The 23,651-nt window shown below is 38.1% G+C and overlaps 1 protein-coding gene and 1 pseudogene across 1 annotated transcript in view; both read right to left on the reverse strand.

Annotated features, from left to right (window-relative positions):
- Positions 1-23,651, reverse strand: part of DNAH7 (dynein axonemal heavy chain 7) — a 340,485-nt gene that overhangs the window by 251,274 nt on the left and 65,560 nt on the right. Inside the window, exons 13-15 of the mRNA XM_005573795.5 lie at positions 11,953-12,225; positions 11,080-11,207; positions 8,666-8,744 (exon numbers count right to left, since the gene is read on the reverse strand). Coding sequence (XP_005573852.2) covers positions 8,666-8,744; positions 11,080-11,207; positions 11,953-12,225 — 480 coding nt within the window. The remainder of the gene's footprint in view (positions 1-8,665; positions 8,745-11,079; positions 11,208-11,952; positions 12,226-23,651) is intronic.
- Positions 18,377-19,138, reverse strand: LOC102132283 (transcription factor E2F3 pseudogene; annotated as a pseudogene).

The following is a 23,651-nucleotide window of genomic DNA, read 5'->3' on the forward strand; positions in this document are numbered from 1 at the left end:
GGCATATTCACAACTGTAGTGGCTACCAGGAGAGACTCCTTCTGCTTAAGAAAAGCAGAGGGAAGAGTAAAGAGGACTCTGTCTTGCAGTTTAAATACCTTGGCCTTGCAGTTCGGCCACAGTGTGGTAGAGTATGAAGTGGGATCTTGGGGTCCCCAATTCCAGGCCTTGGCTGTTAGAAGGAATTTCTGGACCTATCTTCGGCCAGAGGGGAGCCCTATTTTGTGAAAGTGGGTCCTAGGTTTAGCAACATGCACCGCAACCTGACTCAAGAGCCCTTGGGCCTTAAGTGAACATTGGCTATGGCCTGGCAATACTCCCCAAGGACCTGTGGTGGTGGACATAAGAGTCTCCTCTACTTACCAAAAGGGGAGGGAAGAGTGGGAAGGACTTCGTCTCGTGGTCTGATGCCAGTTCAGCTGCAATAGAGTACCACATAGATTCCTAAGGTTTCCCACTCCAGGCCCTGGCTCCCAGGCAGCATCTCAGGGACACTCGGGGCTGGGGCCACTCACTGACCTGAAGGGAAGAACACATGCCTGGATGGCTTTACCATCTGCTAATTGTAGAGCCCTAGTGCCTTGAATGAACACAGGCAATAGCAAGGCAGAGGTTACCATGGGCCTTAAATGAGAACCAGTGTTGTGCTGGCTTCAGTTCTGATCAAGCACAGTCCCAGTGGTGATGGTCACAAGGGCGTTTGTGTCACCCCTCCCCCAGTTCCAGGCAGGTTAGCAGACACACACATACCCCCCGCCACCCGCCACAAACACACACACAGAGAGAGAGAGAGAGAGAGAGAGAGAGAGAGAGAGAGACTGACTCTCTAATTATTTGACAGAAATTAAGAGAATAAGCGTCTCTGCCTGGTAATCAATACAAGTCTTCCAGATTTTATCCAAGACCACCAAGGCAGTACCTCTACAAGGCAATGAGATCCACAGTGTCACTGGGCTTGAGGTATCCCTTAATGCAGATACAGAAGAAGTGACCACAAACTTAGATCACAACATTCAAGTCCCTTCAAATACCTGGAAAGTCTTCTCAAGAAGGATGGGTACAAACAAGGCCAGAATGCTAAGAGTACAATTCCTAACTCTTCAATGCCCAGACACCAGTGGACATCCACAAGCATCAAGACCGTCCAAGAAAACATAACCTCATCAAACAACCTAAATAAGGCACCAAAGAGATAAACCCAAAGAGATAGAGATATGTGACATTTCAGACAGGCAATTCAAAATACCTGTTTTCAGGCAACTTTGAAATTCAAGATAACTCCGAGAAGGAATTCAGAATCTCATCATATAAATTTAACAAGGAATCTGAAATAATTAAAAATAAGAAGAAATTCTGGGGTTGAAAATGCAATTGACATACCGAAGAATGCATCAGACTCTTAACAGCAGAGTTGATCAAACAGAAGAAAGAATTAGTGAGCCTGAAGATAGGCTATCTAAAAATACACAGAGGAGACAAAAGAAAAAAGGATAAAAAAAGAATGAAGTCACGTATAGGATCTGGAAAATAGCCTCAAAAGGGCAAATCTAAGAGTTATTGACCTTAAAGAAGAGGTAGAGAGAGCAATATAGGTAAAAGCGTATTCAAAAGGATAATAACAGAAAAGTTTCCAAACCTAGAGAAAAATATGAATATTTCTGAACAAGAAGGTTACAGAACACCACGCAGATTTGACCCAATAAAGACTACCTCAAAGCATTTAAAAACCAAACTCCCAAAGGTCAAAAATAAAGGATCCTAAAAACAGCAAGAGAAAATAACCCACAATGGAGCTCCAACACGTCTGACTGCAGACTTTTCAGTGAGAACCTTACCAGCCAGCAAAGAGTGGCATGACATGTTTAAAGTGCTGAAGGAAAAAGAACTTGTACCCTACAATAGTAAATCTGGTGAAAATATCCTTCAAACATAAAGGGGAAAGAAGAACTTTCCCAGACAAACAAAAGCTGAGGGATTTCATCAACACCAGACCTGTCCTACAGGGAATATTAAAAGGAGTTCTTCAATCTGAAAGCAAAGGACAATAATGGACAATAATAAATCATCTGAAGGTACAAAACTCATCAATTATGGTAAATAAACAGAAAAACACAGACTATTATAACACTGTAATTGTGGCATGTAAACTCTGTCTCTCTCTCTCTCTATATATATATATATATGTGTGTGTGTATATATATATGTTAAGTAGAAAGACAGAAAGATGAACTGGTAAAAAATAACTGCAACAACTTTTCCAGACAGATAGTACAATAAGATATAAGCAGAAACAACAAAATGTTAAAAAGCAGGGGGCTACAGTCAAAACATAGATTTTTAAATTAATTTTCTTTTTGCTTGCTTATTTGTTTATGCAATCAGTGTTGTCAACAATTTAAAATAATAAATTATAAGATATTATTTGCAAACTTTATGGTAACCTCAAATCAAAAAACATACAACAGACATGTGGAAAATGAAAAGCAGGAAGCTAAAACATACCACCAGAGAAAATCACCCTCACTAAAAGGAAGACAGAAAGGAGAAAAAGAAGGAAGAGAAGACTGCAAAACAACCAGAAAACGAATGACAAAATGGCAGGAGTCTATCCTTACTTATCAATCAAAATTATCAGTAACAACAATAACATCAAATGTAAATGGACTAAACTCTCCAATCAAAAGACAGAGCCTTGCTGAAGGGATAATAAAACAAGACCCAGTGATCTTTCACCTACAAGAAACACACTTCACCTACAAAGACACACATAGCCTGGCAATAAAGAGATGGAAAAAAATATTCCATGCGAATGAAAACCAAAAGAGACCCGGAATAGCTACACTTATATCAGAAAAAGTAGATTTCAAGATAAAAGCTATTAAAAGAGACAAAGAAGGTCATTGTATAATGACACAGGGGCCAATTCAGCCAGAGGATATAACAATTGAAGATATATATGCACCCAACACTGGAGCACCAGGTATATTAAGCAAATATGATTAGGGCTAAAGAGAGACATAAACCTCAATACAATAATAACTGGAGACTTAAATACCCCATTTCAACATTCATACAAAGCATGTCATACAAAAAAAAACCATATGCCATATGTCATACAAAAAAAGATCATTCATACAAAAAAATTAACAAAGAATCATCAGATTTAATCTGCACCATAGACCAAATGGACCTAACAGATATTTACAGAACATTTCATCCAATGGCTGCAGAATATACATTCTTCTCTGCAGCTTATGGATCATTCTCAAGGATAGGCCATATATTAGATGCCAAAACAAATCTTAAAACATTCAAAAAATTGAAATAATATCAAGCATAGTCTCTGACCACAATGGAATAAAACAAGAAATCAATAACAAGAGGAATTTTGGAAACTACACAAACAGATGGAAATTAAACAATATGCTCCTGAATGATTAGTGAGTCAATGAAGAAATTAGGAAGGAAACTGAAAAAATTTCTTGGAGGAAATGATAATGGAAATACAACATAACAAAACCTATGGGATACAGCAAAAGCATCACAAAGAGGGAATTTTATAGCTACAAGTGGCTAAATTAAAAGCAGAAAAACTTCAAATAACCCACTGATTTAAATAATTCTAAAAGCAAGTACAAATCAAACCCAAAATTAGTATAAGAAAATAATAAACATCAGAGCAGAAATAAATGAAATTGAAATAAAGAATACCAAAAAAATGAATTGAAAAGTTGGTTTTATGAAAAGCTAAACAACACTGACATACTTTTAGCCAGACGAAGAAAAAAAGAGAGAAGACTCAAATAAATAAAATCAGAGATGAAAAAGAAGACATGACAATCAAAACCACAGAAATTCAAAGGATCATTAGAGGCTACTACAGACAACTACATGCCAATAAATTGGAAAACCTAGAAGAAATGGACAAATTCCCAGACACATATAAACTACCGAGATTGAACCACAAAGAAATACAAAACATGAACAGACCAACAGATAACAAAATCAAGTAAAAAGATCAAATCCATAATAAAAAGTGTCCCAACAAGGAAAAGCCCAAGACCTGATGCCTTCATTGCTGAATTCTACCAAACCTTCCTACTCAAACTAGCCAAAAAAAAAAAAAAAAAAAACTAGAGGAGGGGTGCTATGGCTTGGCTGTCTCCTCACCCAAATCTCATCTTGAATTGTAGTTCCCATAATCGCCATGCATCATGGGAGGGACCCAGTGGGAGGTAATTGAATTACGGGGGCAGTTATCCTCAGGCTGTTCTGGTGATGAGTGAGTTCTCTCTCAAGAGATCTGATGGTTTTATAAGGGGCTTTTCCACCGTGCTTCATTCATTCTTTGCCTTCTTGCTGCCATGTTTGCTTTCCCTTCTGCCATGATTGTAAGTTTTCTGAGGCCTCCCCAGCCTTGCAGAACTGTGAGTCAATTAAACCTCTTTCCTTTATAAATCACCCAGTCTCAGTTATTTCTTCATATCAGCATGAGAACTAATGCAAAGAGGAAATACTTTCAAGCTAATTCTATGAGGCCAGTATTACTCTGACACCAAAACTAGACAAAGATACATCAAAAAAAGAGAAAACTTTAAGATAATATCTCTGATGAATATTGATGCAAAAGTCCTTGACAAAATACTAGCAAACTGAATTCAACCACACATTAAAAAGGCCATTCACCACGACCAGGTGGGATTTATCCCAGGGATGCAAGGATGATCCAACATATGCAAATTAATGTGATACATCATATCAACAGAATGAAAGATAGATTTCATATGACCATTTTGATTGATGCTAAAAAAGCATTTTATAAAATTCAGCATTGCTTTATGATAAAAACCCTCAAAAATTGTGCACAGGAGGACACAATAAAAATCACAGGACAGACTCACAGCCAGTATCATACTGAATGGGGAAAAACTGAAAGCTTTTCCTCTAAAATTTGGAACACAACAAGTATGCCAATTTTCACCACTGTGATTCAACACAGTACTGGAAATCCTAGCTAGAGCAATCAGATAAGAGAAAGAAGTAAAAGTCATCCAAATTAGAAAGAAAGAAGTCAAAGTATCCTTGTTTGCAGATAATATATTATATTTGAAAAATCCTACAGACTCCACCAAGAAACTATTAGAACTGATAAATTCGGTAAAGTTGCAGGATACAAAATTACATACAGAAATCAGTAGCATTTACATTTATGTATGCCAAAGGTGGGACAATCTGAAAGAGAAATCAAGAAAGTAATCCCATTTACAATAGCCACAAATAAAATTAAATACCCAGGATTAACCAAAGAAGTGAAAGATCTCTATAGTGAAAATTAAAACACAATGATGAAGGAAATTAAAGATGACACCAAAAACAGAAAGATATTCCATGTTCATAAATTAGAAGACTACAATATTGTTAAAATGTCCATACTACCCCCAAAGCAATGTCAATGTCAATAACATTCCTCAGAAATAGAAAAAAAAAAAAATCTTAAAATTTATATGAAACCACAAAAAACTCAGAATAGCCAAAGCTTTCCAGAGCAAAAAGAACAAAACTGGAGGAATCACATTACCTGATTAGAAATTATACTACAGAGCTATAGTAACCAAAATAGCATGGTACTGGCAGAAAAACAGACACACGGACTATTGGAAGAGAATGGAGAATACAGAAACAAATTCATAAATCTACAGTGAACTCATTTTCGAGAAAACTGCCAAGAACATACCTTGGGACAAGGACAGTCTCTTCAATAAATGGTACTGAGCAAACTGGATATTAATATGCAGAAGAATGAAACTAGACCTCTGTATCTCAGCATATACAAAAATCAAATCAAAATGGATTAAAGACTTAAATCTAAGACCTCAAACTATGAAACTGCTGCAAGGAAACATTGGAGAAACTTTCCAGGAACTTGGACTGGGCAAATATTTCTTGAGTAATATCCCACAAGCACAGGCAAACAAAGCAAAATTGGACAAATGGGATCACATCCAGTTAAAAAGCTTCTGCATGGCAAAGGAAACAATCAACAACATGAGGAGACAACCCAGAGCATGGAAGAAAATATTTGCAAACTACCCATCTGATGAGGGATTAACAACCGGAACTATACTATTGCAGCACTATTCAAGGAGCTCAAACAACTCTATAGAAAAATCTCTAATAATCTGATGAAAAAGTTGGCAAATTATCTGAATAGATATTTCTCAAAAGAAGACATACAAATGGCAAACAGACATATGGAAAGCTGCTCAACATCACTGATCATCAGAGAAATGCAAATCAAAACTACGATGACATATCATTTCACTCCAGTTAAAATGGCTTTTATCCAAAAGACAGGCAATAACAAAGGCTGCTGAGAATGCAGAGAAAAGGGAACCCTCTTACATTGGTGGTGGGAATGTAAATTAGTACAACCACTATGGAGAACAGTTTGGAGGTTTCCTGAAGAACTAAAACTAAAGCTACCATATGATCCAGCAATCCCACTGCTGGTATATACCCCAACAAAGGGAAATCAGTATATTGAAGAGATATCTGAATTCCCATGTTTCTTGCAGCGCTATTCACAATACCCAAGATTTGGAAGCAGTGTAAGTGTCCATCAACAGATGAATAGAAAAAGAAAATGTGGTACACAATGCAGTACTATTCAGTTACAAAAAAGAATGAGATTCTGTCATTAGCAATAACATGGATGGAACTGAAGGTCATTATGTGAAATAAGCCAGGCACAGAAAGACAAACGTTGCATGTTCTCACTTATTTGTGATAGCTAAAAATTAGAACAATTGAACTAATGGAGGTAGAGAATAGAAGGATGGCTACCAGAGTCTATAAGGGTAGTGGGTGAATGTGGGGGATGTGGTGATGGTTAGTGGGTACAAAAATATATTAATATTTTGAAAGAATGAAAAAGATCTAGTATTTGACAGCAGAACAGGATGACTATAGTCAATAATTTAATTGTACATTTTGAAATAGCTAAAAGTATATAATTGGATTGCTTGAAACACAAAGGATAGATGCTTGAGGTGCCGGATACTCCATCTACCCTGATGTGACTATTATGCATTGTAAGCCTACATCAAAATATCTCATATTCCCCATAAATATATACACCTACTATGTACCCATGAAAATTAAAAATAAAACAAAATTTAAAAGGATTTTTTGAATAATAGAAAATGAAAAAATACCACAAAAACTTAATGTTATAAGCATGAAAAGTAAACAAGATGAAATGGCCATTAGCTAGTTGTTTAACATTATTTTATTTGCCATTAGGTGGTCTTCTGTATTAATCCATTTTGTGTTGCTATGAAGGAATGCCTGAGGCTGGGTACATTTATAAAGAAAATAAGATTTTTGGCTGACAGTTCTGCTGCCTGTACAAGAAGCATGGTGCCAGCATCTGCTTCTGGTCAGGGCCTCAGGAAGCTTTTACTCATGGTAGAAGGCAAAGGGTAATGTGACACATGGCAAAAGGGGGAGCAGAAGAGAAAGGAGGGGGTGCCAGCCTCTTTTTAATAATCAGATCTCAAGAAAACTAATCTAGCAAGAAGTCACTCATTACCATCAGGAAGGCACCAAGCTGTTCATGAGGGATCTACCAAAAACCTCTATTAGGCCCCACCTCCAATACTGGGGATCATGTTTCAACATAAGATGTGGAGGGGACAAGCATTCAAACCATATCAACTTCAAACATAGAAGTAACATGAGAAATGATGAAAGTGAGACTTACCTAATATTTTCAGTGTCACAAATTCTATGCACAAAATATACTTTAACAAACTACCACAGAAAAGCTTAATATAAACAAAATACAGCTTTTATAAAAAATAAAATGTCACTTAAGGCTTAAATATTTGTTAAAATAAATGAAAAGTGATTACACAGCTCAGGCTACCCAGGACAGTCCTGGTTTGTGCCTGTTAGCATGGCAATAATTGTTGTGTGTTCTCAAAAATAACCTGATAGATAATTGCATTAATTGTTCCAATACTTCACTTCTCCAGTGTCAATGCCCTGTAGGGTCCTCTCAATCAGACTTGTTTTGGTCAATGAGATGTTAGCTAATGTGACACAAGCAGAGTCTTGAAAAGCACTTGTACAATTGAATTTGCTTGTATGTCTGTACCATGACATGAGAACACACCCAGATGAGCCTGCTCTGTCTTGAGGGACAAGTAGAGCCAAGTCAACCTGCTGAAGGATAGTAGACTGGTCAACCCAACTGAGTGAGTGACCCTACAGGGTGACCCCATGGAGACCAGAAGAACCAAGCAGGAGCATCTAGCCTAAATTACCAAACTGCAAACTCATGAGCTAAGTATTTTGAAAGTCATTATTACTTTTTATTTATTATTATTATTATTTTTTGAGACAGAGTCTTGCTGTGTTGCCAGGCTGGAGTGCAGTGGCACAATCTCGACTCACTGCAACCTCTGCCTCCCAGGTTCAAGCAATTCTCCTGCCTCAGCCTCCCGAGTAGCTGGGACTATAGGCACACCCCAGCATGCCCAGCTAATTGAAAGTCATTATTATTTTTAATCTGTCTTAACTTTTGGAGTGATTTATTACTCTACATTATTGTGTCAATAATTAATTGATACACACACAATTATGGAGAAGCTATAAAAAATACCTTCATTTCCATTAGTTCTGCTGTATTTGGAGGAGTGCTAAGAGCTTTTTCAGCTATCCTCTCAAATTCATCGCATAATCTGAAACACCAAGCAAAACCAATCTTACATATTTATGGTTAAATGTAATTCCAAAATATATTCCTGTATACTGTTTAAATATTCCATTGCATGAAAAATAAAAACTATAACTTAGCTATATGACATCTAATAATTAAAAGCAAATTTGCATACATTTACTTATCCAGTGCACATTTAATGATCTATTACATTTTCAACTATAATATTGTGACAGTGATACATAAATGAATCAGATAGCATAATGGCCCTCAAGCAACTCACAATACAGTAAGGGAGATAGGACTGTGAACAATCATTTCCAACCTGAGCTTTAAGAGCTCTAATGGAGTTGAGATGGCACAAAGAAAGTAGTACAAAGGAAAGGAATGATTAACTATACTTAGAGGGATTGTTTAAAATAGGCCTGTGTGCTCAGAAACTTCCAGTAATATGCAAATATTTCCTACTGATTTGGGTTGCTGCCAATATAAATCATGAACTTATTTTGGCATAGAGAAAAAAAAGTAGCAAGAGCTAAGGGAGTTCAAATGAAATAAGCAGAACAATTCTTCAGTAAGATTGGCTGAAAGATGAAGGAGACAGGAACAGCATGGGATAATGGGTTAAAGTCTGGGGCTGGGACATGAAAGAGGGCCTCCAACATGTTTGTAACCTTCAGAGAGAAAATCAACAGGTAAGAAGAGGTTCAAAATAAGGAATATAGAAGAGATGACTGAAGGAGCCAGGTTCAGAGGCTTTGAAAGCAATGGCGCTGAGCTCCTAGGCAGAGAGAAAAACTGAACGGTGCGACAGACTCCTGCCCTCTGAGTATGTGGAGACAGGCTTTCTGGAGAGGTGAGTCAAACCATGCAGGGGCAAGAATTAGAAGGCATTCATATCTAATGGCTCCTTTAATAGTCCTGATATGTCCTCTGTCCATCCTAGGGAGTCTGGTGAGAGGCAAGAGGCATAATTAGGAGACAATGGGAAAAAGTAGAACTGGCACAAGCTCCAAGAGCATTAAGAGGCAGGGGAAGTAGCTATGAAATTAAAATAAATATTTCACCCAGCATGAACAGCAATAATGAGAAGACACTTTCACTATTCTTCCAGTTCTTTTAGAGGAAATGGTGCTTTAAGCTGAAAATATGATCTGGTTCCTAGATAAGGTACTCAAGTCCTAGTCCTCTTTCACACGGTGCCTTTATCCCCAGCCTTGCCTTTCACCTCTCTTCCCTCACGCTGTGAAATCAATGCAAACCACTCCTAGTTCTTGGAATATACCCTGCCATTTTCACACCTCACTACCCTCTACATATTGTCTTCTTTTCCTGGAATTCTTTCACCCACACTGTACACCTGATGGACTCCCACTCATCCTTCAAAATAAAATTCACACGTCAGTTCCTCTTTGCAGCCTTCCCTGATTCTCCCCCTCCCCCAAACTCCATCTTGGGAGGAAATTAATTCTGTCCTCTCTGTTCTACCTTGTGGCTCATGACAGTATTTACTGCATGGTACTGTAATTTACTGGTTTGTATGTCTATTTCTCCATCTACATTGTAACTTCCTTCAGCAGTTTTATTCACGTTTAGAGCCTTAGAGCCTAAGTGGCTAATCTTGTGCCTAACACAAGATAGGTAAATAAAACTTCCTTCAGGCTTCTTATACAGCTTGAAAGAAATATTTTTAATGATCTATTTTTTTCTCTGATACCATAATCATAAAATATATCCTGATTATTTGGAGTTTTTCACCCATGTAACTGATGCCAGTCGAGAGATTCCCAGAGCAACATTACACTTTTCTGCTTCTTGTCTTAAAGAAACAGCTATTCTGCTTTATACACTAGTATTCTGTGAGTTTTCTTCACATGGGTCAGTTTTCCCAAAAATCCCTAGGTTAGTCAGCAAATGAATTTCCAGATAAAAGAAAAAGTTACCATGGCCCTCAAGAGTAATTATAGGAAGATGAAGTTTCCAATGTGATGGTCCCTTAGGACCCGTAACAACTACTATGTAAATCTACTTTGAAACCCACTTTGCATATTGATTACACAAATATAAAACTCTGAAGTTAGATAACGTCCACTTCACTTGTGCAAAAGAAATACCAATACATTTTAATACCACCTTAACTCAGAAAATTGGGAAGGCATATTTGTGGTGAAAAAAATACTACTACTAATAATTACATCACAAAGTGACACTTAAAACCAAGTAGAAATAAGTTTAGCATAATCATTTCTTTTGGATCATTTATGACATTGCTCTAATCCATTATTTTAGTTGAGTGACAGCTGATTCTATTAAACATCCCCTCCCAAAAAATAAAAAAATCAGTATCACATAAATACCTTGTATTTACTTCCTGATGATCTCTGAACATTTTAGCTAGAAGTTTCCCACAAATAATATCTGCTCGCTTCACCAAAGCTCTGATTAATTCCTCACAGTGCATTTCAAACATTCCTAAACGAATAGTCTGCAAAAGATTAAAAGTTTAATCAACATAAGAAATAAAACAAATAGATTTTCATATTTTGTCATTCTCATAATTTTTATTTTTGTGTGATATAACAGGATTAAGATTTTTAAAAAACATATAATTCAGGGAGGGTTTTCTGAATAATACATTTGTATTATACAACTATCTTCTGGGTAAATATCCTTGAAAAGTTTATTATCTTGGAAACCAATTCAATCTCAGGACAATAATAGTAATAATTTTGGTGAACTGAATTACTATATTGCTAAATAAATAATGTAGGTTTCAAACGTTATAGTTGCTCTGTACAAAAAAAATGCATGTTCATGGTAGAAAATTTAGAAAATGTAAACAGGGACAAAAAAGAAAATTTTAAGTTACTGGTATTCTAAACAGAACCACATTTCGGTGTAATTACCATATTTTCCACAGGATTTATAAACATTAAGGCAAACATCAAATAGGTTCTTGGAATTGTAGGGACAGGGCAAATTATATAAAATACCTGTCAGAGTTGTGGTAGCAGAGTCTCAGCTACATGAACACAAGAACTGCATTTTGCCTAGCTTCTTATACGCAGGGCTTACCACAATGCTGGAGACACATCAGAAGCTCCATAAGTATTTTTCCTGTTGATGGTAATGTTCTAATTCTTTCACTGTGTTCTAAAAATACACCCTAATGAAACTGGGGAAAAGATACCAGAAAGAGATAACAGTTGTACAAAACTGGAGTTATTTACCTTTATGGATGTGTATTGTATTTCCTCTATTAGTTTCTGGTATTTGCGAATTTCATCTATTATTTTTTCATAACTATGATTTTCTGCGAGGAAGTTATCAACATCTTGCTCAGCTTTTCTGGTAATTAAAAAGTCATACTTGTCATAGAGTCTGAGGTGCTCGGTGGGTGCCACACTCTCTTTCATAATAACTTCCTTGATCTTTTCTTTGTGAGCATCTACAATTTCATTCAGAATTATGGGCTTCAAGGTTGTTGGTTTAGACTTACTTTCCTAAACAAGGGGGTAAAAATAATAGTATCTAAAATATCTTAAAGTAACTATATCATTTATCTTTGTACAAATGCCAATCTTACAATATTTCCTGTCTTTTTATTCACAAGGTTGTTTTAATTGTTCAATCTCTAATCTATAGAAAGAGATTAGACTAATTGCAGCAGTGTTTTAAAATTTAGGGTTCATACAATTTTTTGTTTTCTTTAAGGCTACCTAGTTGTGTTTTGTTTTTCTGTATGGATGAAAGAACAGTCACTTGAAAATATATACAAAATAATATTTAGAATAAAAAAACAGAAAATATGCATTTTTAAGTTTTCTTTTTAATTGACAACCTTATACATATTTATGGAATACAATGTGATGCTTTGACACATGTATACATTGTGTATTGATCAAATCAACGTAATTCGTAAATCCATCACCTCAAACATTTCTCATTTCTTTGTAGTAAAAACATTCAAAATCCTCCCTTCCAGCTATTTTGAGATATATAATGCACTATTGTTAACTACAGTTACCCTAATGTGCAATAGAACACCAGAACTTATTCCTCCCATCTAACTGTAACTTTGTACCCAATTACCAACCTGTCCCCATCTCCCCCATTCCTTGCTACCCTTCCTAGCCTCTGGTAACCACTATTCTACCTTTTTATTTCTAAGAGATTAATTTTCTCAGATTCAACATATAAGTGAGATCATTCAGTTTTTGTCTTTCTGTGTGGCTTATTTCACTTAACATAATGCCCTCCAGGGTCATTCATATAATTGCAAATGACAGGATTTCCTTCTTTTTAATAGCTGAATAGTATTTTACTCTGTGTGTGTGTGTGTGTGTGTGTGTGTGTGTATCACATTTTATCCATTCATCCACAGATGGACACAAGTCAATTCCATATCTCGGTTATTATGAATACAGATGTAATAAACATGGGAATGCAGATACCTCTTCAACATACTGATTTCCTTTCCTTTAGCATATATACCCAACAGCGGGATTGCTGTATCATACGGTACAAAAATTTGTACTACCTGCAATTTTTTGAGGAATCTCCTTACTGTTTTCTATACTGGCTGCACTAATTTACATTCCCACCAACAGTGTGCATGGGTTCCCTTTTCTCTACATCCTTGTGAACACATCATCCTTTGTCTTTTCAAAAATAGCTATTCTAACTAGAGTGAGGTGACATCTCATTGTGGTTTCTATTTGTATTTATCTGATAATTCGAGATGTAGAATAGTTTTTAATATACCTGTTGGCCATCTATTTGTATATCTTCTTGTGATAAATGTCTTAGGTTTTCCATCAATAAATACAATTATTTGTGGTTTTGCTATTGAGTTCCTTTTATATTCTGAATATTAACCTGTCAGACATTGATATAGTTTGAATATATGTCCCCGCCAAATCTCCTGTTGAATTGTAATCCCCAGTGTTGCAGGTCGGGCCTGGTGGGAGGTGTCTGGGTCATGGGAGTGGATTCCTCATGGTTTGGTTCTGCCCTTGCCATAGCAAACAAGTTCTCATGAGATCTGATCATTTAAAAGCATGTGGTAACTCTCCACCCCAGTCTCTCTTGCTCCTGCTCCTGCCATGTGAGACAACTGTTCCCACTTCACCTTTCATCATGTCCATAAGCTTCCTGAGGCCTCCCCAGAAACAGATGCAAGCACTATGCTTACCATACAGCTTGCAGCATCATAAGCCAATTAAACCTCTTTTCTTATAAATTATCCAGTCTCAGGTATCTCTTTATAGCAATGCAAGAATTACCTGTCACAGATGTACAGTTTGCAAATTTTTTATCCCATTATGTGTGCTCTTTATTCATTGCTTCCTTTGTGCAGAAACTTTTTGGTTTGATGTTATCCCATTTGTCAATTTTTATTTTTGTTGCCTGTGTTTTTGAGGTCTTATCCAAAAAATCCCTGTCCAGATCAATGTTATAAAGCATTTCCCCTATATTTCCTTCTAGTAGTTTCATAGTTTTGAGTGTTACGTTTAGGTCTTTAATCCACTTTGAGGTGATTTTTATATATGGTGAGGGACAGGGGTCTAGTTTGATTTTTCTGTATGTGGATATCCAATTTTTCCAGCACCATTTATTGAAGAGGCTATCCCTTTCCCAACGTATGCTCTTGGTGCCTTTGACAAAAATCAGTTACTGGCTGGACATGGTGGCTCACACTTGTAATCTCAGCACTTTGGGAGGCCAAGGCAGGCAGATCACTTGAGCCCAGGTGTTTAAGACCAGTCTGAGCAACATGGTGAAACCCCATCTCCACAAATAACACACAAAATTTATGGTAGTGTAAATCTGTAGTCCCAGCTACTCCAAAGGTACTGAGGTGAGAGAATCACCTGAGTCCAGGAGATCAAGGCTGCAGCGAGCCATGACCATACCACTCCACTCCAACCTGGGCAACAGAGTAAGACCCTGTCTTGAAAAAAAAAGTTATTGTAGAAGTGTGGATTTATTTCTAGGTTATGCTGTTCCATTGGTCTATGTGTTTGTTTTTATGCCAGTACTATGATGTTTTGGTTACTATAGCTTTGTAGTGTACGTGTGTGTGCGTATATATATAAATATGTAAAATTATTTTATTGATACTTTACCATACATTTTTTCAAATTACACCCATTTGAAGTGATCACAGCTAGGGAACAGGTCACCCCGTAACAAATCTATTGACGAAATTCATCATAAAAGCTTTTTCTTGGTTGTTTTGTACATTACATTACATATTTTCTTTTTCAAACTAGCATACAACACAAAGCTAAACTGACTCATAGTTTGCCTACTCCCAATTTTGGGAGAAATATTTCCTTTCTACCAAATCATGTACCCTGTAGGAAAATAAATTCCTGCATGCTGACAATTGCCACCCAACTTTCTCTGCAAGGAACCTTCCTTCAAATCCCTCCTTCTCATACACATGAGTTGTCATGCACATAGTGAATTCTTATTTTCTTTTTCCTGAAAGCTTAAGCTGTAAATACTGCAATTTTATTTACAGATCTACACATAAACAAAAGTGAAAACAAGAACCACAACAAAAACAAAACAAAATAACAAAAAAAATTACAAACCAGCTAGAAAATATTCTGGCAGTGTTTACAAATTAGTTGCTACTTTTGTACAAAATTGCTAAACAATAAAAATGTAAGAAAACTACATATCAACTTCAATAAAACAAGTGCTATGCACAACCCTGTACATACAAACACATACCTAACACTGCCATGCTAATGTGTTGCCCTTTATACATTTTATTTTCTGAGGCTCATGCAGTCATAATTTGCACACTTGTAACTTTCAGCCATATAATATGTGAGCTTTAATAGCAGCAACCGATGGTACCAGGAAACCTGCATACTTAGAACTTAAAGTAATGCAAAAACTGTGGTACTTACTAACTCACTCTGTGTGCTCAGATACTAAGTCAAAAAGAAAATGACTAATGCAAGAATACAGTATGAACATCTAATTAATGTACACCAGTTAAGCCCAGCAACTGGAAAAATCTTTTTTCCTTTTTTTTTTCTTTTTTTTTTTGAGACGGAGTCTCGCTCTGTCGCCCAGGCTGGAGTGCTGTGGCCGGATCTCAGCTTACTGCAAGCTCCGCCTCCCGGGTTCCCGCCATTCTCCTGCCTCAGCCTCCCGAATAGCTGGGACTACAGGCGCCCGCCACCTCGCCCGGCTAGTTTTTTGTATTTTTTAGTAGAGACAGGGTTTCACCGTGTTAGCCAGGATGGTCTCGATCTCCTGACCTCGTGATCTGCCCGTCTCGGCCTCCCAAAGTGCTGGGATTACAGGCTTGAGCCACCGCGCCCGGCCCTGGAAAAATCTTATACATGAAGAAACTTTTAAGATTTACTAGGATTCCTTTAGTTTTTAAAAGAATAAATATGGCATTACCTTCCAAAAATTTCAACAAAACACACAATAACCTAGCCAGGTGAGTTCGGTCTTTAGACGTTGGAAAAAATCAGCTTTCTGCAGCTGGTAAAGATAATTACACAAAGCTGAAAGTAGAGGCAGCTAACCAGATGACATAGATATGGGAAATGGGGAAAAGCTTGACATAAATGGTTTCCCAAAAAGGAAAAAAAACCACAGTGCATTTCCAGTAGACAACACAAAGCTCCCTCTCCCTCCCCCACCCCCATGCTTCCTCTCAGACCACACTGATGTTTTGTACCAAGTCCAGTGTGTGTGAAGGGAGGAGACCACAGATGGAAGCTGAAGAAGAAATAGGCAGATAGTCTTCACCTTTGTTTTTTTCCCAAACATACACCCATGCATACCCACACAAAGAGTTTAAAGCACTAGTGTCATATGTCTTGACCCCAAAACCACTTTGCATATTGTAGAAATCTACCTGGAATAAACTGGCTGGGACTTTTGTGTTTGGTTTGTTTGTTTTTATTTCCTAAGGGATATTTTCAATTCAATTAAGCATGTATGAGTCGAGTGCCTACTGTGTGCCTGCCACTGAGTCAGGCACATAGCATTTCAATTTAACTGTTCATTTTGAGGTTTGTTCTTTATCTGACTCCCTCATTCCCACAGTCCTTAGTATCCAAAAAATGGATTGAAGATACTGTGCTGTATTCTCAGTGGGAGATGGCCATTGCCTCCTGCCAATGGGAAAGCTATTCTTCAACATAACTGGTAGGATTTGCAGCTGACACAAACCCTCCAACTTGGGACACCATTCCTAAAGAGTAAAGCGGGAAATGCCCTGGCATTCTTTTGCTCCGTTTTCTACATCCTGGCTTTCCATGGTCCAACTCATTCCTTCATAGAGGAAGGGGAACATGGTCTAGCCAGAATGATTACAGTCCCTGACACAGTGGGAGCCCCCTGTTCCTGCCAGCTTAAGAAAATCCTACTCACACAATAGGGATGTCTTTCTCCCTAGAGACCTCTCCAGCTGACCCCATCCTGAGAAGTTGTCTCCGAGTGCAGCATTAAGAGAGTCCTTTCCCAGTAATAGGGGTGTGGGAAGCCCAAGGACTAAGGGATCCATGCTTGCTGCTCCTTGGGACTGTTATATCATTTGACGTGGTTCTCCTTTTCAATGGGTCACGCATGTCAGCAAGCCCCAGGACTAACTTGCTCCAAGCTGGGAGCGGAAGTAAGATGGGACAATGCTTCTTGCAGAGCCTGATAAACCTTAGATCACACAGGTTTAGATGTTCTAATCAATAGAGGTTCTGTCCCTCTGCTTATGTAATGTGAATTTGTAAAATTTCCTTCAAAGTAAGCAATTAAATTGAAATGGTGATGAATACCACAGGAATACATAAATGGCAGCTAAAAAATAAAAAGTCTAAAACAATCCACAAAGAACTAAGTAGGCAATTGCTACAAATCAACTGGAAAGTCACAAATATGCTAGGGATAGGGGAGTGGGCGTAGTTTATGGAGATAGAAAAATCCACAACAGCTTAGAGTGGCAGAACTCTATGAGTCTTCTGTAACTGCAACAAGTATATTTCAAAACAGATTCTTCATCCTAAAGGCTATGGAGGTTTTAAGGGTTTTGAGGAAGTTTTATGTCCCATACTACTGGGACACAGAGTCCAGAGCTTAAATTGAATTTAAATATTCCTAAGAAGAGCAGAAGTCCATTTCATACTTTTGCAGGACTTCACGTTTGCATTTGGTGCAGTTCTATTCCATATTAGCATACCCCAAAGGCATATATTCTGTGGAGAAGGGACAGCTTGAAATGCTATTAAGGAAGATCTTTGTTCATCAGTGGGCCAGGTGGCCAGACCCCATTCTACAGCCCATCTGTCAGGCACAGCAAGCAAATCCGCGAAGAAGGAAGGGAGGAAGAAAAAGTTAGAGCGAGAAACACCTGATTGCACATTTTTTCACTTGCTTACTTATCCAGGAGACCATGGAGCCTGGAGCAAAGCAGGGTTTTCCCAAGGGAGCCTGCAACTGTGCATTTAGACAAGTTGTTTATTTTTTAAAATTCATTAAAATGTCAGCTTTCTTCAGAAGTCTGTAGTTTACTTCATGATAATTTCTTGGAGGAAGAGGGTAGGAAGGGACCACACTGCATGACAGATGTTCTGGTCCCATGATAAAAATTTATTGATTTGTAAGAAGGCACATGAAGCATAATCAACCATACTTGAAGTCTTCCACCAGTGGAAGCTTTTCCAAATCATCAGCATCAAAGAGATCACTGATGCCTTCCCTCCTCCCCAAGGCTCAGGAGACAGTCCTCTTGCAGCAGGGGAAGCAGTGAGTTCACAAACGGTCCTGCTAGGTTAGAAGGAATTTGGTTCACAGTCTGCTGTAAAAAGTTGGCTGAGGAGGCCAAGGGAGAAAGGTTTACTATAGAAATTGACCAATTGCTATGTCCTGAGTTGGCTGAATCCAAGTCTTTGGAATTGAGTTTAAGAGATATTCCCATTGTGGTCTTGGTTGTTTGTTTTCACTGGATTGTGTGTTTCCATCTCTTCTGGACAGGAGTAAACCTCAACGGCTCCTTGGGTACTTGCCAAATATATTTGTAGGCTCTCTATTGAGTCAAGGCTTTCAAGTCTTGTTTCTGGAGAGGCTTTAACAACTTATAACGGTTTGGTCCTTAAGGCCACTAAGTTTTCAAATGTCTTGATATGTAACATAAACTAACCTTTGGTTATCTGAATCTGTGGTCAATAGTTTGAGGTCCAGGGTGCAGCTCTGGATCAGTTCATCTAATTTTTTCTCTTCCTGACTCAGCTTGGTTGCTTCTTTTGACAGGCCTTGACACTGGACCAGCATGCCCTCATCCTCAGACAGACTGCAGCTCACTGCATGTTTTTCTTCTTCTTTTCTTTCTTTTTTTTTTTTTTTTTTTTAAGACAGAGTCTTGCTCTGTTGCCAAGCTGGAGTGCAGTGGCATGATCTCGGCTCACTGCAACCTCCACTTCCCGAGATCAAGCGATTCTCCTGCCTCAACCTCCAGAGCGGCTGGGACTACAGGCACACACCACCACGCCCAGCTAATTTTTGTCTTTTCAGCAGAGACAGGGTTTCCCCATGTTGGCCAGGATGGTCTCGATCTCTTGACTTTGTGATCTGCCCACCTCAGCCTCCCAAAGTGCTGGGATTACAGGCATGAGCCACCACACCTGGCTGTTTTTAGACTTCTTAATGAAGGAGATGCTTTGAATGTTAGTGATACCATAAGTCCTTCTCTTTTGAACTTTTAGCACTTCTTTTGCCTTGTTCAAATCCAAGACCCCATGGAGAGACTGACTCAGGAGCTGAATGAACTTCTTGTTGAGCAGACCAAGGGATGTATCATATGGCGTTTTTCTGAGGGAGATTTTTGGAGTTTTAGGACTATCTGGACTTCATAAAGCAGCTCTTCTTTTGCCTTCAGGGGTTTTGAAACCATCTAATAGGTACTGTGAGCACCTTCCCTAGCTCTAGGCTTCACTTTGCCTGCTGCTGTAAAGGCATTTCCGAAACCAGCCTGGCTCAGCAGGGGGAGATGGGAGGTCAGGTAGAGAGGGGACCTGGAGGGTCAAACAGACCAGTGGTGTGGGGGTGAAGGCGGTCACCAGTGGGGGAAGTAGGGAGAGAAGAGGAAGGGTGGTGGTGGTGGTGCTGGGCAGATGTGACGGCGCTGGGACTGTCCCAGGCCAGGGAGCCGGTGTGCAGGAGGAAGTGGTTCCCTAACTCTCCAGGATCCCTTCCACCTCCTGCTTGTAGTCTATTTTGAAGTAAGGTAGTGTGATGCCTCCAACTTTGTTCTTTTTGCTCAAGATTGCTTTGGCATTCAGGGTCTTTTGTGATTTCATATGAATTTTAATATTTTTTTTTCTACTTCTGGGAAGAATGTCATTGGTATTTTGATAGAGATTGCATTAAATCTGGAGATCACTTTGGGTAGTATGGACATTTTTACATAGTTAATTATTTCCATTTATGAACACAGAAAAAGCCACACTTTGTGCAATCGTATATGCTAGCTTTATAAGGCAGTGCTTGCATTGTTCATTGTTGACAGAAAATACACTAGAGTTCAATGTCATATCATCATAATCTTTAAACACAATACTTTTTCACATTGAGGGGAAATCTATCTAGATCAAAGAAAGTTTACTTATTCACTGACCTTTGACCTTTGATTCTGTGAACAGCAACTAGAGCAGACGAAAATCCTCAGCTGCAAAATGTGCATTCTGCTTTCAGGATTACAATAATTGTAGACAAGGATGGACCAGACAATAATTTTAAATAAGCAAACAAACCTTAACAGTTTATCTCCTTTTCTTTCCATTTTAGAGGACAAGTAAATATGCCCACATGGTTTATTATCTGAACTAACCTAATCTTTTTTTTTTTTTTTTTTGAGACAGGGTCTCACTCTTTCACCTAGGCTGGAGTGCAGTGGCACTATCTCGGCTCACTGCAACCTCTGCCTCCTGGGTTCAAGTGATTCTCCTGCCTCAGCCTCCCGAGTAGCTGGAATTATAGGTGCCCACCACCACGCCCGGCTGATTTTTGTAGTTTTAGTACAGACGGGGTTTTACCATGTTGGCCAGGCTGATCTCAAACTCCTGACCTTAGGTGATCCACCCACCTTGCCCTCCCAAAGTACTGGGATTACAGGCGTGAGCCACCATGCTCGTCCCCAACTTACTTTTAAATATACATATGCTCTACCTGTTGTCCAGATTTTATTTATATTGTAACAAAACAAAATCACGTCTGCAGTGGACATTCTACAACATTCAAATTGATGGTATCAAAGGCTTCTTTAGGCAACAGGGTAATTTTCTCAGTTATCCAGGGGGCATTTGCCTACTATTCCCCCAGTGGGCACTTCAGGAAATCATCTTGCTTAGAACTAGATACTTCATGAGAACATCAGTGAATCCCACCACCGTTTCACCCCTGGGCTCGTTAGATACTTGGTATCATCTTTTTGGAAAACAGAAATTTTTAAGATAAAGCAATCTATATAATGTACTGTGTGCAATGTAAAATTACTTGATCTCATGTGAAGATAACTAATATTCACTATAGGCTGTTTCTTAAATTTATTAAAAGCCTACCTAATTTGTAAAGCCTATAGGCCTACCTTTCTAAACAGAATTGAATACTAGGACTTCAAAACTATTTTAAAAAGTATAATTTTGGGGCCAGGCATGGTGGCTCATGCCTGTAATCCCAGCACTTTTGGAGGCCGAGGCAGGCCGACCACGAGGTCAAGAGATCCAGACCCATCCTGGCCAACATGGTGAGACTCCGTTTCTACTAAAAATACAAAAATTAGATGGGCATGGTGGTGGGTGCCTGTCATCCCACTTACTCGCAGGGAGGCTGAGGCAGGAGAACCGCTTGAACCTGGGAGGTGGAGCTTTGCAGTGAGCTGAGATCATGCCACTGCACTCCAGCCTGGGCGACAGAGCAAGACGGAGTCATTCATTTTGATATGAATCTAATCATCTCGTATTAACATTCATGAGAAATGATATTTTGTATGAGACACCTCCAGATGTTCTAAAGCACATCAAATTAGATCAGGAGATAGTGATATGCTTGGACTCATGGTGCATTAACCCATTGCAGGTTTACCTTCCATGAAAAAAAAAAGTGTATTTTAGTTCACTTTCAATATCTACCAAAGGTTATGATAAGAAACAGCTACATGAATTCCATTTCTGCAATTGTTGTCAAAGATCACTGAGACTATGTTCAATTATCCTACTCACGATACCCTACATCTCACTTGTAGGGCATCATCTAGGCATATTTTACTAGTACTGATTTCTGAGTACTGACTCCATCATTACGAATCTGTATCTCTGGGGCAAGGGACAATGGTGAGTGGTGATGGTGATTCCTGGAATTTGGATCACTCATATACCAAACCTCAATGACATGCAATTTACCCATGTAACAAACGTACACAAGTACCTCTGAACCTAAAATAAAAGTTGAAAAATAAAATGTGTTACCAGATGATGGTGATCCATAGGGTTTCAGGACCATTACCCATGAATGATGACAACTGTAGGCTTTATCTCTCAAAATTTGATACCATGAAAAACATCTCTCTTCCTGAAAAGTTTCAATTAACTGTTCTAATCATAATTAAAATTTGTCATACTTTCCTTTAGAAACCAGGAAGCTTGGGGACATATTTTATAACCATGAAATCATAGCAACTGCATTCATTTTGATAATTATAAAAGTTACTTTTCTTCACTTGACCTTTGTCTACTAATTCTTTTCTTGTTAACTTGTTAAATTTGTCTTGTTTCATAAGTTACTTCAAATCATTCTTGAAAAAGTCAGGGTACAAACAGCATAGAAAATAATGCAATAGATGAACTAGAATTACACAAAAGACAAAGTAAGCAGTATGTTTCTCGAGAGACTTCTATTTATGGTAATATGAGGAATAGATAGCCAGAAAACAACTACTCAATTCAAAACACATAAATATGCCAGGAGAATAAAGCTGAGTTTATCTTTTATAATGTATAGCTAAGGAAATAACAAAAAAGAATAATAATAAAGTCTAAGTGACCAAAATAAGAGAAAGCATGAGTTGAGAGGTCATTATGTGCAGAAGTGAGCAGCTGCCCTGGGGACTCTACTGATCCTTGGTGTTCTAAGCTTTGCTTTAATGAGTTTCTGGCAAGGTGGATGCATGGGAGGGGCTGCCAGGAAACAAAGCCTCAAGCTTGAGCAAGGTTGGAAGTCATCATTGGCATCCCCACTTAAAGCCAAGAACACTGAAGGGTGACACAATCTTAAAATGAGAGTTCTGAGGAGACGAAACTTCAGAATGCTGAAAGGTGACAGATCTTTGAATACAAGAAAAATAAAAATGTCCTGGTTTTGCTTTGATTCTCTGTAGAGGAAAAAAACAAAAGATGGTTGCCTTAAGAATCTGTAACCACAAGTCTATTTTCACACAGATTTGAGTGAATATTTGCACAACCAGTATTGTCCTTGAAATCATTAAGCAAGAATTCATCTAAAAATGGTCCTTGGTCTGCAAGGGCCTGGGGAGCACCTGTCACAAGAATATGGAAACTCCAAACGAATCAACTTGAACCAAGGCCTCAAAGACTTTTTTCATAAACTTCTTACAAACATAAGTATAATAATACAGGAAAAATACCCAGAGAAATATACCACCAGGAGCAGGAGTCAGCAAACAGCAGAATCAGATCAGCAAAAACTGTGGATACTGGTAGTATCGCACACAGAGTATTAAAAATATTTAATCTGTGTAAACGGAAGTAAAAGCTTAATGAATACATCACTACATATAAAACACTATCAAAAATGACTAGGCCTATTTGAAAAGAACCTAATGGACTCCTGAAAAATAAAAATAGAATAATAAAAAAATTGGAAACTCAAAGAAAAGGATAATATC

The sequence above is a fragment of the Macaca fascicularis genome, chromosome 12, assembly GCF_037993035.2.
Source record: "Macaca fascicularis isolate 582-1 chromosome 12, T2T-MFA8v1.1".
NCBI lineage: Eukaryota > Metazoa > Chordata > Mammalia > Primates > Cercopithecidae > Macaca > Macaca fascicularis.